Source organism: Numida meleagris, chromosome 8 (assembly GCF_002078875.1).
Source record: "Numida meleagris isolate 19003 breed g44 Domestic line chromosome 8, NumMel1.0, whole genome shotgun sequence".
In the NCBI taxonomy this organism is placed as follows: Eukaryota; Metazoa; Chordata; class Aves; order Galliformes; family Numididae; genus Numida; species Numida meleagris.
Genome location: NC_034416.1, coordinates 8,188,594 through 8,203,274, shown reverse-complemented (window position 1 = coordinate 8,203,274; position 14,681 = coordinate 8,188,594). Strand labels below are relative to the sequence as shown.

Sequence of the window (14,681 nt, the reverse complement as noted above, 5' to 3'; positions counted from 1 at the left end):
GATTCTGTATGGCTTTTTGACAAAGTAAAAATTGAGCTAATGTGTGCTCTTGCAGGTGACAGGATCAGAAGGATGCCTGGTGGTAGGACACTGCGAGACAGGTGGCCGTGGAGGATATTGATTTAATGCACCTTTTCAGATGAGCTTTGACAGGAATACTTGTAATCATAGGATATTTAAAGTATTATGTCACTTGCACTGTTATGGTAACACAAAGGAGAGATCAGAAGTCTAGGAAAATTGATAGGAAAACTGATGACAAATGCAAGGGAAACTGAAGGAAGGAAGAAGGTAGACAGACATTATGCTACAAAATAATATATATATATATATACCAGACAGTATACAAGAATGCCTATTTTCACATTTGTAGATGAAGCAGGCCAGTTTGTATGAACCTGAATATGTATCTGTCGTTGAGCCCAAATGTGTACTGGAAGTTAGATCTAAGCTATTAAGAAGAAAGAGTTGAAGTTACTGCCTCAAACCACTCAAACACCTGCCCAAGGGCAGGTAATTTTTCATCAATACTCAAAGAGCTCCGTAACCTCTGTTGTCAGTGATTTGGAGGATATGCATGGCCACGTTCTGAGGATCTTTTCCTGAAGCATATAGTGCCTTTCATGAGTCTCAGAAGACATTTGTGGGATTGAACACTAAAAGTATCTAAAAGTTATTACATTCTACACTGCACTGAGATGCAACTGCCTCAAGGGCCTCCCTCTCTTAAAATTAAAGACAGCATTTAATACTTTATAAGAGACAGTGAACAAGAGTCACATTCAAAAACTTACCAGGGAAGACTGACCTTGGGCATAAGTCCTTATTCTGTCAAAGCTTTGAGATGATATGTGATAAAGACTTATACTGACAAGTGTCAAGTCTAAATACTAGGTTTTTTGAAGCGTATGCCAGACCCTTTCCATACTCTTCAATATCTAATTGGTTGCTAAATAAGAGTTGTTATTCTTAGTGAACAAGCAAAAAATTGAAGTATTTTCAACTTGAAAGTACTATGATGGTTGTTTTTACAGTTATGGTGAATTAGTGCCTGTTTTGATACAGTCGTTTTGCAGAATAACTGCAATTAAAAGTTTTGTCAACCATTCTATTACTTAAGAAACCCCCTCCAAAACCAGTACAAGAAAGACAGAAATAAACAGAAATGAGTCCAGCAGAGGGTCACCAAAATGGCTGAGGTCTGAAGCACTGGCCCAGTGGCTTGTCCAAGGGGAACAGGGCTTGCTCAGCAGCACACAGTAAATACAAGAACAAGAGCCAGGCTCTTCATGATAAGAAGAGAAAAAACAGACAGCATAAATTAAAACAGGAGAAGTTCAGACCAATTAAAAGGAAAACATTTTTACTATTAGGATGCTCATGCGTTAGAACAGGTTTCTCAGATGGGTTTTGATATCTTTGTCTTAAGGCAGGAGTTTGGACTAGAGAGATTCTGAGGCCTCTTCCAGCCTGAATTATGCTATGACAGTTTGGTAGAAAAAGATAAGTCTATGCTTTCTGTTACACAGCCTGATAGACTTACATAAACAGTATGGTGTTGTTTTGAATATCTCCACAGTTCTGAACACCATATTTTCACAATTCCTTCATTTTTGATTCAGATTACTAGTAAAATAAAAGGTTCTATAGGAAGAAATGTGGAATTAAGATGACGACATTTGCAATGGCTGCTCCGAAAGTAACAACTCCTATTTTATTACGCTGGCTCATGACCTCAGAGGTGGATGCTGGTGATACGGCAGTAGAGGCTGAACATTTCATTACATTTTGTTATCATGTGACAGATGGCAGCAGAGGTGCAGTTTGACAAAATGGCTTCTTACATGGAAGTGCGTATGAAGAAAAAGTGTGGAATTGAACTCCTCCATGTGGAAAAAATTGCATCCATTGACATTCATCAACACTGAACAGTAGATGTGAACATAGTGAGGTGGTGGGTGGTGTGTTTGTTGCAGCAGTGGTGACAGCTACAGTTGTTCACCTCCACTGGTGCAGATTTGTATGAGTGTGCCATGCAGGCTCCTGTTCATTGCTGGCAAAAATACATACCTAATGGTGGTGACTATGTTGAAAACTAGCTGTAGCTGAGAATTTTATCTATCGACTAGTTTTATCGTACTTTTTGTGTCTTTTGCAGTTTCCATAAATAAATAGGAGGCATTACTTTCAGAGCTACCTACATAATAAACAATGCAGACATACTTGCATTTGCTACAGTTTCTATTTTGAATAACTGCTTTTCTACAATGAAAATGCTATTATCAAAAAGGAGGTCATCTCTCAGTAATTGAGACATTGATGACAGGACAACAGGTTGTATTTCCACATTATAAAACTACAACTCCAATAGTTTGATTAGGTTTTTCACATGAGCAATAATGAAGACAAACTATTTAGATCACAGCTGCCTATTTCTAGATCAAGGTTACTGTAATAGGACAAAGAAATTAATTCATGCATACATATTGCTAACGATCTGCTCAGGTCTGTTTTCTTACAACAGAAAGGCTTACCTTTCTTCAAACTCTATAGAAAATATTCCTGCAAAAGATAAAGGGCAGAGAAAGAAGAAAGAACTAGTGGAATACTTAGAGAATATGCAAAAGTATCACACAGGTTAAAAAAAAATAGACTGCTTCTTGACTTGATAGTAGATACATTAGGATTCAACTCTGCATGTATTTTGAGGGGGTGTGACACTTGCGCACTACTCAGAGTTAACACGGGAAAAGGGATGTTTCCTGCATTTCTAAAACACAGAGTGCATTTTTCCTAGTACTTGTGCTGTTTCTAGAAAACAACAAACCTGTTCCTAATCATTTCAGGCCTGAAATTTGGGATTATTAAATCACTTATACTGCTCTATTACAGCATACTGAAGTTTTAGCCAGTATGGTAAGAAGCTGTGTGAAGAATAATCTCCTTACGCCCTACCTGAAACGTATTCCACGCTGACTCAGGCTGACTTGCTGAGCAAAACAGTCTCTTCAGGAAATGTGCAGTCAATTTTAGCTAGATACACTTTACATCTGCCAAAACACGTGCTGAGTTAGTAGGAAACAGAGTTATTTACAAACAGAAGTTCTGTTCCCTGTTCTCAACTCAAATCCAAGTAATAGGCTTATGATGATATCTGCAAAAGGATTTAAGGAAAAGAAACCAACAGAAGCTTTCTGAGATGATGATAAACGATCCATTCAATGTATCAGAGCTGTTGCTAAGTGGAATTATCAAAGCTGCTTGGGTTGGCTCAATGGCCTGTTTAAGTTAGCAAGAAACTGTGTTTTCTGTTCACCTTTACAAGATTTTATCATAAACTATTTTATTAATGTGGTATAGAGAAACTCTCTCCTTAAAATAGATGCTGGATTGCCACGTAGGCAATCCTGATGAATATATATACAGATACCATTATTACTTTTATAAAAGTGAGTAGTAGAACATTCATAAGCATATAGGCTAAATTGAAAGGTTAAGTAATATTAAATTCAATACAGTTGTAATGTCAAAAAACAACATCATAACCATTTAAAAAAAAAATGCAAAACCCACAACCTTAAACATAACTTTTATGTCTCCAAGAAAATTTCAGGCTGCTATAAAAAGTTATCATTAAAGTGAGAAAACATCTTACTCTGACTTCTGAAGACATAACGGTCTCTCTTTCCCAATGGCCAGCATTTTTGTTTTTCCATTCACTCCCTACAAATTTTTTAAAATCCATGAAATTAGGGAGCGGCTTCTTTATTTGTCTGCATTCTCAGCAAGCTTAAATTGAAACCTCTTATTAAATGGTCAGGCCTTTATATACTTTCTTCTTAATATAACTATTAAGAAGTTGAACAAGCTTTCTTATTTCTATCCATTCCTGTAAAACTTAAAGCTTTTTAAAACTGTGTTCCATTAACAACACTTACAGTCTGATATTCTAATACAGACATCCTTCTTTCATTTTATTCTCAAGTAAATATTACTCAAGAATACAGTTTGTGTTGATGAAGAATTGTTATGTAGAGTGTTACTTCAATAGTAGATGGCACAGTTTGGGATGCCCACATATGACGAAGCTGCAGGCTTTCCAAGAGTGCAAATCACAGTGCCAGAAATAACAGTGGCACCAGACCTGCTGAGCCCCAGAGGCTCATGAAGGAACACAACCTGGCCTGTCTTCACTGAATATTCATGTGGGACACTTAACTTCAGCAGCTCAGGCACACAAGTGAGTTCTGGCAGCTGCTGTGAGAGCAGTAACTTGTAGCAGAGAAGTGAGGTCAGCACTGGAAGCATTTATGCCAAGGCCCTCTAAAGGGTCTCTATTTTAACTTGCACAAGTAGGAGTACATTATTTTTTTGTATGAGAAAGAACTCTTATCTGCAACCAAATTTTGCTTGTTCAGTCCACCACGGACACCTGCACTCCTGCCAGAATTACAAATACATTCTAATGTAATAGTTTAACCTCAGTGTTTAGGCTGGATATATAGAAAAAAGCTTTTTACAATAAGGGTGGTGAAACTCTGGAACAGGCTGTCCAGAGAGGTGGTGGCCCTGTCCTTGGAGACATTCAAGGTCAGCCTGGACTGGGCTCTGAGCAACCTGACAAAGCTGTAGGTGTCCCTGTTCATTGCAAGGGAGTTGGACTAGGTGAGCTTTAAGGGTCCCTTCCAACACAAACGATTCTATGATTCTGTATATTGATAAAGATGCATTGGGTAGGTCTCTCAAATGTCCTCTCCTCTCAGCTTTTCCCTTCCTGCCTTTTATGGTCAACTCTTTCTCATAATTTATTTAGTATAAAGTCTTTTCTGTTCCTCTATGCATCTAAATAGTATAATTTCTTCCAACTTTTTTTTTGTATTTTACAGTTCCTCTCTTGTCCTGGAATTTATCTCACATCCATCCATTTCATGTGACTGCATATCATTTGATACCATTTGCTTGAATCTCGTGAATAGGGTAGGAACTTTGCAGCCCAGCATAAGAGCTGATTGTTCCTTAATTCTATTATTTCAATTTGCTGTTTCTTCACAAAACTCTGTTTCACATTTCACTGTTTGCATTGCATGCAACCAAAAAAGAGAAGGCAGATTTCAGTGTTTGAAGGTTCAAAAGCCTATCACTGGAGTTTAGGAAATAGAAAAAACAGCACAACACAAGTCAAAAAGAAGATCTGAAAAAGAGATGTAAGAGGTAATGGAGAGGGGTACCTTTCTGAATCCTGTCCTACTGACTGCTTTACGGTTTTTTGTTTCTGCACGCTGCTCACAGATACATATATCATCAACAGCACACTGTGGAGAATGTCACAAAAGAAATAAAAACCCAATCCATTTAATTATTTTGAATTTGCTTGCAAAAACAGTGTATGTACACTATTTCAAAACACACAGAACATTTCTCACAGCCCTGCCTGTTGATGAAAGGATGAGAATGAATATGTCATCTATTAAATTTGCTGAAAACATGCTGCACTATACACTATCAAAATAAAGATGCTTTTTAAAAAAAAAACAAAAAAACACAATCTTTTCATTGTCCATGAGAAATTAAGAAGAGGACGGCAAGGGATGTTTACACAGGCACTTAGCCAGGAAGCTGTGTTTTCCACAGATACAGTCATTCAGGGAGCACATCACTGATTTTATGAGCTCCTTCTCTCTGTTCTCATACCCCTGTAATCATGTCAAGAAATCCATCCGTAGGTGATAAAATACATAGTTCTGCACAACATATTGAAATGTTGCCTCTTTCCTTTAGGTAAGTGCTACCACACTGAGGCCATTTGTAGGAATTTTACACAGCAAGACAAACAAATGCAAACCTCTTAAGGAAACACATGAACTGCAGGACAGTTTCACAGTGAATCCTAACCAAAAATCTGTGCAAGGAGACTATAAAAGAATTCTCCATAAATCTGTGAAATGCAGCATCGCTGATTAGCAATGGAAAATGCTGTGAGATAAAAACTCTTGTCACTTTATTTGTATGCGCTCTTCAGCATCTTAAGTTGCAGCTTAGGATCCCTCAGGATCATGTGAGGCTAGGTTATATATTAGGGAGCTGTGCTATAGTGCTGTGTGTAAGCCTAGCAGCTGGGTACTGTTATGGTTGCTGCTTTCCTGTGCTAAGCTGATTTACTTGTTTAAGGTCTGACCTCATCATCCTGTCAGTATGGATTCCCACCTATACAGTTAGCAGCAGCTTAGCATCGGCTCTAAGAGCTTGCAGTATATTAATCAGGAGAGAGAGCGAGCTACCGGTATTTGTTCTTTTGTTGTCTTTTCTTAAGAAGAGGAGTTGAAACACAAGAGATAACAAAGAATCCATTTCCTTTCTAGAAGAATAGGCTTTTGTCTTTTTTTTTTTCTTCGCTTTTTTTTTTTTTTTTCCCTGAAACAATGTCAGTATCTGGAAAGAAGGAGTTTGATGTGAAGCAGATCCTGAGGCTCCGCTGGAGGTGGTTCAGCCACCCCTCGCAGAGCTCTGCAGGCACGGGGGGCTGCCACCAGCAGGAAGGATATGAGCACAGAGGGACACCGGTGCAGAACAGGTTGAAGAACCACTCTCGGGACAGAAATGGGCTAAAGAAAAACAGCAGTCCTGTCCACCACAACATACTGGCGCCTGTGCCCGGTCCAACTCCAGCGCACCACCGATCGATTCAAACCTGGCATCAACAAAACCTCATAGAACAGCTTCGATCAAATGAAGATATTCCTAAAGCAAACACAGAGGAAAACTGTGTCAAGGAAGATTCAAGTAAAACCCCACAGGAGTTGCAGATGATCACAGAGGAAAATTCAGATGAATCTGCAGAGAGGTAGGAGTTTTAAAGTCTGCACTTCAAAAGCAGTACTTCTATCCAAGTTATTCCCTAAAACTGTCTTTGTTGTAAGCAGAATCCTTTACTGCGTTAATCTCACTTCATGTATGTGCACACCCACACTCATACGAATAGAAATGCATTCACATTAAAAAGTGAATAGAAGCACCGTGAAATGTAGAGGTCTGATATGTCATTTCAGAACTTCCAGAAAAATAAAATCCACCAGTTTCTCAAATTTTTCCTTTTACAGTTTATGACATACTAATTCTTTGTCTTGACAATGAAGAAATGAGCCCTCTGAAACAGTGTCCTCATTCTGACTTTATCAATGGGTGCAACTTTGACAAATGAGAACTGCTGGAGATGCAGTCTGCGTGGTTGCCATCCGTTTGTCAAATTCTTCGCTGCATTTTATTAGTGCCTTCCTGACAAGTATAATTAACCTTGAACTAAGTGGAAAGGAAGCATCGTTACTTGCTTTTTGAAAGGTTACTTAGAAATAACATTACTTTCACAGCTTGTTTAGCACACTAAGGGACAAATATTTTCTGTAAGGTCGGGTTAAAAAATATTTCAGCTATGCCACCTTAAAGGTCTAAGAACAAAGGAAGAGCTATTTTTAAGATGTTAGTAGAGAGAAGAAAACACGAGCTCAAGTTATTTGGTTAAACATGCTGTTTAGATTGATGATGTTTTCAGAATTGATGTCAGCAGTAATAGCTCCTACAACAACAAATTTACCTCTCCTTTATCCCAGCTTGGACTCAAATTATGCATTTACAATGTGATTATTTGTACCATTAAATAAGATTGCCATCAAATCTTTGGGAATAATTTCAGATATTTATATTGTACTTAAATAGAAATCCATCTTAACTGAAGTTATAGCTTCTCTCAGCAAAGCAAAGCTGACAGTTTGTGTATTTTTAGCAGTTGTTGTTTTTCAAGTTGTACATCTGGTATAGGACTGAACAGAAAAAATGACATTTTGAAAACAGTCTTAATAGTCAATGGATGCTATGTAAAATCAGTACAAAATAAAATTAATGCGGTAGGAATGTGATAGTTTTGTATGCTCACTCATGTACTAGTTTGTAATGGGTAAAAAACATACTGTTGGTGTAACTTACATCAAATAACATTACATATTTCCTGGGGAGAAAAAAAAAAGCAAATATAGGCACACCTTAGTAAGAAAGTAAATTTGAAAAAAATACAGAATGGCGAATAATCAAGATAAGACTATTATCTGGTGAAGAAAGTGAAAAAAAAGCATAATGAATTCAGTTTGGAAGGTACCGAGGCACTGTCTTCTGAAATAAGATGTGACATTTTCTCCAGCTATATAAAAACTTTATGCTCAGACCTCACGAAATGTTGTTCCTTCATCTTCATTCAAATTTAAGTTGTTCTGTTGTTTAAATCGGCAGATTTTAGAAAATTTTGGGAATGTGTATCATAAACTACTGCTACAGTCAAGTGTGTTTTCTGTAAAGTTATCAGTAAGAGTATCTTATGGATGTTGTAGGATAAAGGCATTCTTAACAAACATCTTAAAAGGCTGATTTTATAAGACATTGCTTAGGAAGTCAATTGCCACTATGCGTTTCGCTCTACTTAAAGTTTTATTTCAAGGAATTAAAATATATCCTTAAAGACATTAAAACATAGCTCCAATTTCTTAAGTATGTATCAAGAGAAATTGCTAAGGAAATAATCTATCTTTCTCTTCTTCTGTAGCACCCAACACAGGATACACAAGAATTATATGCTAATTGCTTTGGTAGAAAATCAGGCATTTGAAAGTTCCCTTAACTGCATCACTACTAAAGCCAACGAATAATGAACAATGTAATTACTGCATCTGTGTGCTCTTTTGCATTCATACATGAGGACACTAAAAACAACTTCATACAAATTTTCCTTTTATTCTGCAAAAGGAATCTTATTTTCTGAGTAGTTGACCCTAATCCGATCATTTTACCTCTGCCTGTAGAAGTTCCATTTTTAGCTGGACTCTAAAGCATGACAAGCTGAACATGCTCCTACTTGACACTTGGACATTCAAAATAGTGGGAAAGGTTAGGAAATCAGGCCAATACTTAAACAGGCTATGCACACAATTTCTACTAGCAGCTTAATTCTTTTTACCAAAAAGCTGAGGAATATTATATATAATATTTATTCCTTATTTCTTCAAAATAAATGGAGACGTCCATCTCGAGAAACCTCAGAACTTACTGATTCACTGACATAGACAAGACCTGTGGATTTGATGAAATACAGGTTGTTTTTTGAGGAGAAAAGGTAAATAAAGTTCCAAAGAACTGTTCCATTTTGAATATACTATCATGAATACAATTGCTCCTGTTTTCTTCGACCTTTTTGGTGCTTCCATACCCCAAGTAAGCAGCCTACAACCTAGTGAAACCTTTCTGACCTACAGGCTTCTTCCTGAATGCTATCCCTTGACAACTGACAGACAAAGAAAATGAGAATTTAAGTGATGAGAACACAATATTTTTTTTAGTAACAATACGCAATTAAGATGTGACCAACCGATAAATGCAACGTGCAAAACAGATAAATAAATTGCTTATTGACACAAGGTTAAAATAAACTTCCCAGTGTGCTTGGGGACTGTCTTCTTGCTAGGAGAATACACTTAAAAGGTATCAAACAATATTCTGGAAGCATTTTAAATGATGGTCCTTGACCTGCTAAAAGATCCTTATGAAGGTCGCACCTGTAGTTTTGGAGAGACAGATTTTATTGGCCTAGTCTGATTCTCACCAACCTGCTCCTTGAATGAGAACAGTTACACTTGTGAAAAACAGAGAAACCAGCTAATACCTGAATAGATGCCAAGTTATTTTGTTTGATTGCACACTGTATTTCCCACTACAAAATACCATGGCATTACTGGGATGGTCATAAGGTTAAACCTGCAGATCATGGCCATCCAAATGAAGAGTAAAAAGCATCAAAGATTTTAGGTTTGGCTTAAAGGAAGTAGAAGCTTAAGCGAGCTCTGAAACAATGCATGGTAAATAAACTGTGAATTGCGTCAGGTTCAGAAGGCACGGGTGTGGAGTTTTGTGTACTTTACCTAGTCTGTTGATCATTTCAGATCTCTTTTAACTATTCGGAATTTCACAAAGTTCAAGTTTTTCCATCAGGGATATCCAAATTCCTTGAAGAAATCCTATTTCTTTCAAAGAAAATGGTCTGGAAATGGCCCAGATATATCAGAGAAAATCCAAAGGATTTCATTGTTATATTTTGTTTGATGATCAACAAAAACTTTGTTCTTGTGTGCAATATATGGAAAAGCACTGGTGCAAAGAAACTGAAAAAACACCAATACCTCCTAATAGGAAGAATCCATGATATTAAATTACTTTGATTACTTTGCTTGATTAATTTTGGACTCACAGACATGACTATATTGATCTTACAGTACAAGAAGTATACTTCTTATTTATTTACATTATGCTACGTTGCCACATCAAGTTATGCACGCTTGCTGGAAGATATGCTATGATTCTGTAAGTATACTATTGAAGACCATGTAAGCTGGCAAAGTGTGTGGGTACCTCTATTCCTAGTTGCCCAAAGGCAATGGGATTTCAATAATGAGTGTAGAATCCATTCAGCATTTTTCTTTTACGCACTTCTTGTAATTGTATGGCCAAAAAACTGCTGACAAATCCATTTGGTTGACAAACTCTAGTATTGGTAAAGATGTATGTTTTCTAATTTTCCATATGAGACAAAATATACTTCTAATTAATTTTACTACACTCTTTTGATGCCATAATCCAAGCAGTTGGTGCTGATGGGTGTACACAGAAACAGATACTTGGGAGGAGTATCTTCTTAACAGAGGCAATGCATTTTCTGTAGTTACTATTTATGATCAATTATTTTGACAGTTCCTTTTGTTTAAGACATGAAAATTCATCTGTCATCTTTTTTCCTTTGCCAACCATATGGAAATAACTAACAATTTCCCTTATTGTCACTGACATATACAGATATACCTACACATATACACAAGACTATTTCACATATTATGCCCTAAAATTCTTATTTCCATTAGCAGATAATAGCCTTTCCTCACATTAAAGTGAAATAAAAGGTACTTGAAGAAAAATACCCTTTTAATTGTTGCAATATTCCAAAAGACACTGAACAGGCTGCAGAATGATGGAATATCTCAAGTGGAAAGGGACCCACAAGGACCATCGAGTCCAACTCCTGGCCCCACACAGGACCACCCAAAATCCAAAGACCAATGTCTGAGAGCACTGTCCAAGAGCTCCTTGAGCTCTGGCAGTTTGGGGCCATGCCCACCTCCTTCTGGTGCAGAACCTTTTCCTGACCCCCAACCTGACCCTCCCCTGATCCAGCTCCATGCTGTTCCCTTGGGCCCTGTCACTGTCACAACTGAGCAGAGCTCAGCACTGCCCTGTGAGGATCTGTAGGCTGCCATGAGGCCTCCCCTCAGCCTCCTCTTCTCCAGGCTGAGCAGCTGCTGAGCTTGTGATTCATGTGAGCCCTGTACCAAGACATGTTCCCTAACCATCTGTACAATTTTGCAGTTCTTTGTCCCTAAATATAGCACTTCCAACAAATAATCTTCATCTTATTTTTATCATATAATATCTCCAACATACTAAGATAATACTTAATTCTGATCCTAAATAAAAGCTAGGAAAATAGTTATTTTTGTCCTATGGAGAATTTTGCAGTTTCTTTAATATTTTATATGTTAACTTATATGCAATATATGTTAAAAAGATGATTTTATGTCAGCCTGCTATGGATAGCCAAAATGCTTTGTTACAACCTCAGGGAAAAGCAGAAACTAATTGTCTGCTGAAGATAAGCTTCAAATAAAGGTCAAAATACAAATTTGAAACTTGGAACATTGGAAATGAGTTATTTAAGATATTGTAGCCAATCTCCTCTCAGAAGTGATGGCTATACAGCTTATGTGGCATTTCAATATTTTAGTGCAATGGAAGAAAGGTTTGCAGCTGGGGAAAGAGGATGGCGTTTTTGGCAATAATATTTGAAGATCGGCCCATTGGCAACAATGAGATGCTGTATCTGCTGGTGCCCAATATTACTTCAGTTTTACTTATAAACTGAGAAAAGGCACATGGAGCACAGATAATTAGTGAAATTCAGCTGCGTTTTGATATTTTACAGTAACTCTCTCACGATAGTTTTAAAAAGCTAAGTGAGAGTACTGAGAAAATTTTCATGTGACATATAGTGCTTGCTAAAAGTAGAAAATTTGTAAAGTTCTAGTAAGTGGCATCTCATGCAAGACTGAAATCGAAAAGCAGATTTACCTTTTTCCTTGGAGTTATTAAATTGCAAGGAAGGACAGGACTTTTCAGGCGACGTGAGAATGTAGTGAACAGTGACTACTGAAGTCATTTGGACTAAATAAATGCTATAGGATCTCTTGGTACAGAAATGAGAATCAATGTCTCAAAAGCCTCCTCAGCAGATTTTATGCCTGTTTTCTCCTTCTAGTATGACATCTTTTGAGGAGCTTGAAACACAGGCTTACACTTAACACGTATAGCTTTCAAAGATGAATTATTATAGACGAGGGAAAAAATACCATTTAATAGTAATTTAAGAAACTATGACAATTCTGTCAATTTCAAACCAATTTCTTTATGATTCAATTATCTTCTCATTTCTACTCCACGCAGCCTGCTCTTAGCAAAGACAGCTGCTAAATTACTTCTTAAAGAGTTACTACTGTTCTTAAAGTCGCTTCTTAATGTCTCCAGAAAAAGTTAAGGAGATGATTAAACACATGTGACCAATGCAGGGCATGTTCTACAGACATACTGAACATGTGCAATTGTGAAATCAACAGGAAAATTGTATGATTATCGAAGCATTCTTTGAAAAGGGGGAGAGAGTTTGCTTGATTTGGAAGTTATAGACACAAATGTGAAAGAAATGAACAATTTATTTTCATAGTTCAAAGTAAACAATTCAGACACACAAAAAAACATTTGCAATACTGTCATAAGGAACATTAATAAATCTTTCACAGTTAAAGAAATAAAGATATTTGTTTGTTGCAGTAAATCAGCTAGAGTTAGCCCAATGCATACCAATTCATTCAGGTAAAAGAAAATAATGATACTATATTTTAAGAATAACTGTATCAGGTGATATAATAAAGAATATGAGTTGTGTATAATTTCTGTAGGTATGCAAGATAAATAAATATAGAAATGCTGAAGTACTATCCAGATTTATAGAATGAGCTTAAAGGGAGTATAGGAAATAAAAATCACTAAAACAAATCCGTAAAAGTTTCTTCCTGTGTGTAATCAGGCCCCACAACAGTGCCTCTGCCCTCAGACTCCACCACTCAGCTCTGACAACAAATCTCCCAGTGCTGCTCCTCCTCCCCCTCTTTTCCAAGGAAATGCTTAATAGTCAAAACTCAATTCAAAGCCAATTAAAATAGACAGAACAAGAACTTGTGGCCTGGCTCTTTCCAACAATTCTGCCTGTCCACTAATTACTAGCATAAATCATCTTACACTTCATTCTAGTAACTGTTTTCATTCTATATGATGAATCAGGATAATTCACTAAAAGTTTGCCTTCTGCTCACAGGCAGAAAGATAACAAAAAACATGTAAAGGAACATCTTACCTTGTAGATATTATATTTATGTGAAGTTAGAATATATGATATGGTATTTAAATGAGTTCACTTTAAAAACATTTTGTCAAGAAATAGGGTACAGATACACAAGGATACCTTATTCAAAAATGGAACAGTACAAAACATAGAACACTGTCAATTGTTTTCTTCATTGTTTTATCAGCTAAAACCTACTTAGGCTAAATAAACTTTCACTGGAAAAGAATGATTCTGAGATCTTTCTTTGGTTCTGCTAGGCATAGTTTGAAAATTGTTGGACAAGAATCATACCCAAGTACTAACAATTGATTTAATCAAATTCAAGCTCTCCCAGTCTGCTTCTAACTTGCAAAATGTTTGACTTTATGAGAAGCTGCGTTAGGAACTCAAAATCAACAACCACTGATTCTATCTCAGATTTGCTGTTTGCTTCTTATATAAACTCAGGGAAATAATTTAGCCTCTTGGTACCACGGCTTGTTCATATTAAAGATAGCCTTGGATACCTATTTTCTTATGAACATAGTAAGAACTGTGTTTTCAAGCACCATAATTTGCCTAAAACCTGCTGTAACATGCAAACTTCAATGTGTGTACATTACAACCAATACATTACACTATGTAATTATCATGATAATACCAAATGATGTATATAGTTATAATAATAATATCACAAAAGTAAGACTACTACTTTAACTAGAAGTTTTCTGTTGCAACAAGCGATTGTGACCACCAGCATAGATGTAATAAAACGTTTTGAACAGCAAATACAAAAGGAATACATTTGACAAAGTGGAGAGCCACTGTCACCATTTGCTATGCTTCAGTTTACCTCATTAATTAGAAGTCAAGAGGAAGGGAGGCACTCTTGCAAGACAAGCATTTTCAAAGGCTGTTCATTTTAATAGAAGTTGAGAAAATGAACCCTTTTGAACAGTAAAAACATACCTTGATTTAAATGGAAATCATAAGCAAACCACACTAAGAAATCCTAGGAGCTGGAGAAAAGCTATTTTGAGCTATTACATATGGTTTGCGTTGCCAGGGAAACCTCTTCTACAGTGTTCATTTAGCACAGATGCCCAGGAAAGCTCCGTGTCTCCTTGTCACACCATTTCAGAATGCAAAGAAATAGAGATGT

At 36.7% G+C, this 14,681-nt stretch overlaps 1 protein-coding gene across 1 annotated transcript in view; it reads left to right on the top strand.

The window, feature by feature from the left end:
* The window catches only part of KLHL4 (kelch like family member 4), a 35,936-nt gene continuing 25,850 nt past the window's right edge, over positions 4,596–14,681 (top strand). The window contains exon 1 of the mRNA XM_021405814.1: positions 4,596–6,841. Coding sequence (XP_021261489.1) covers positions 6,420–6,841 — 422 coding nt within the window. The 5' untranslated portion in view covers positions 4,596–6,419. The remainder of the gene's footprint in view (positions 6,842–14,681) is intronic.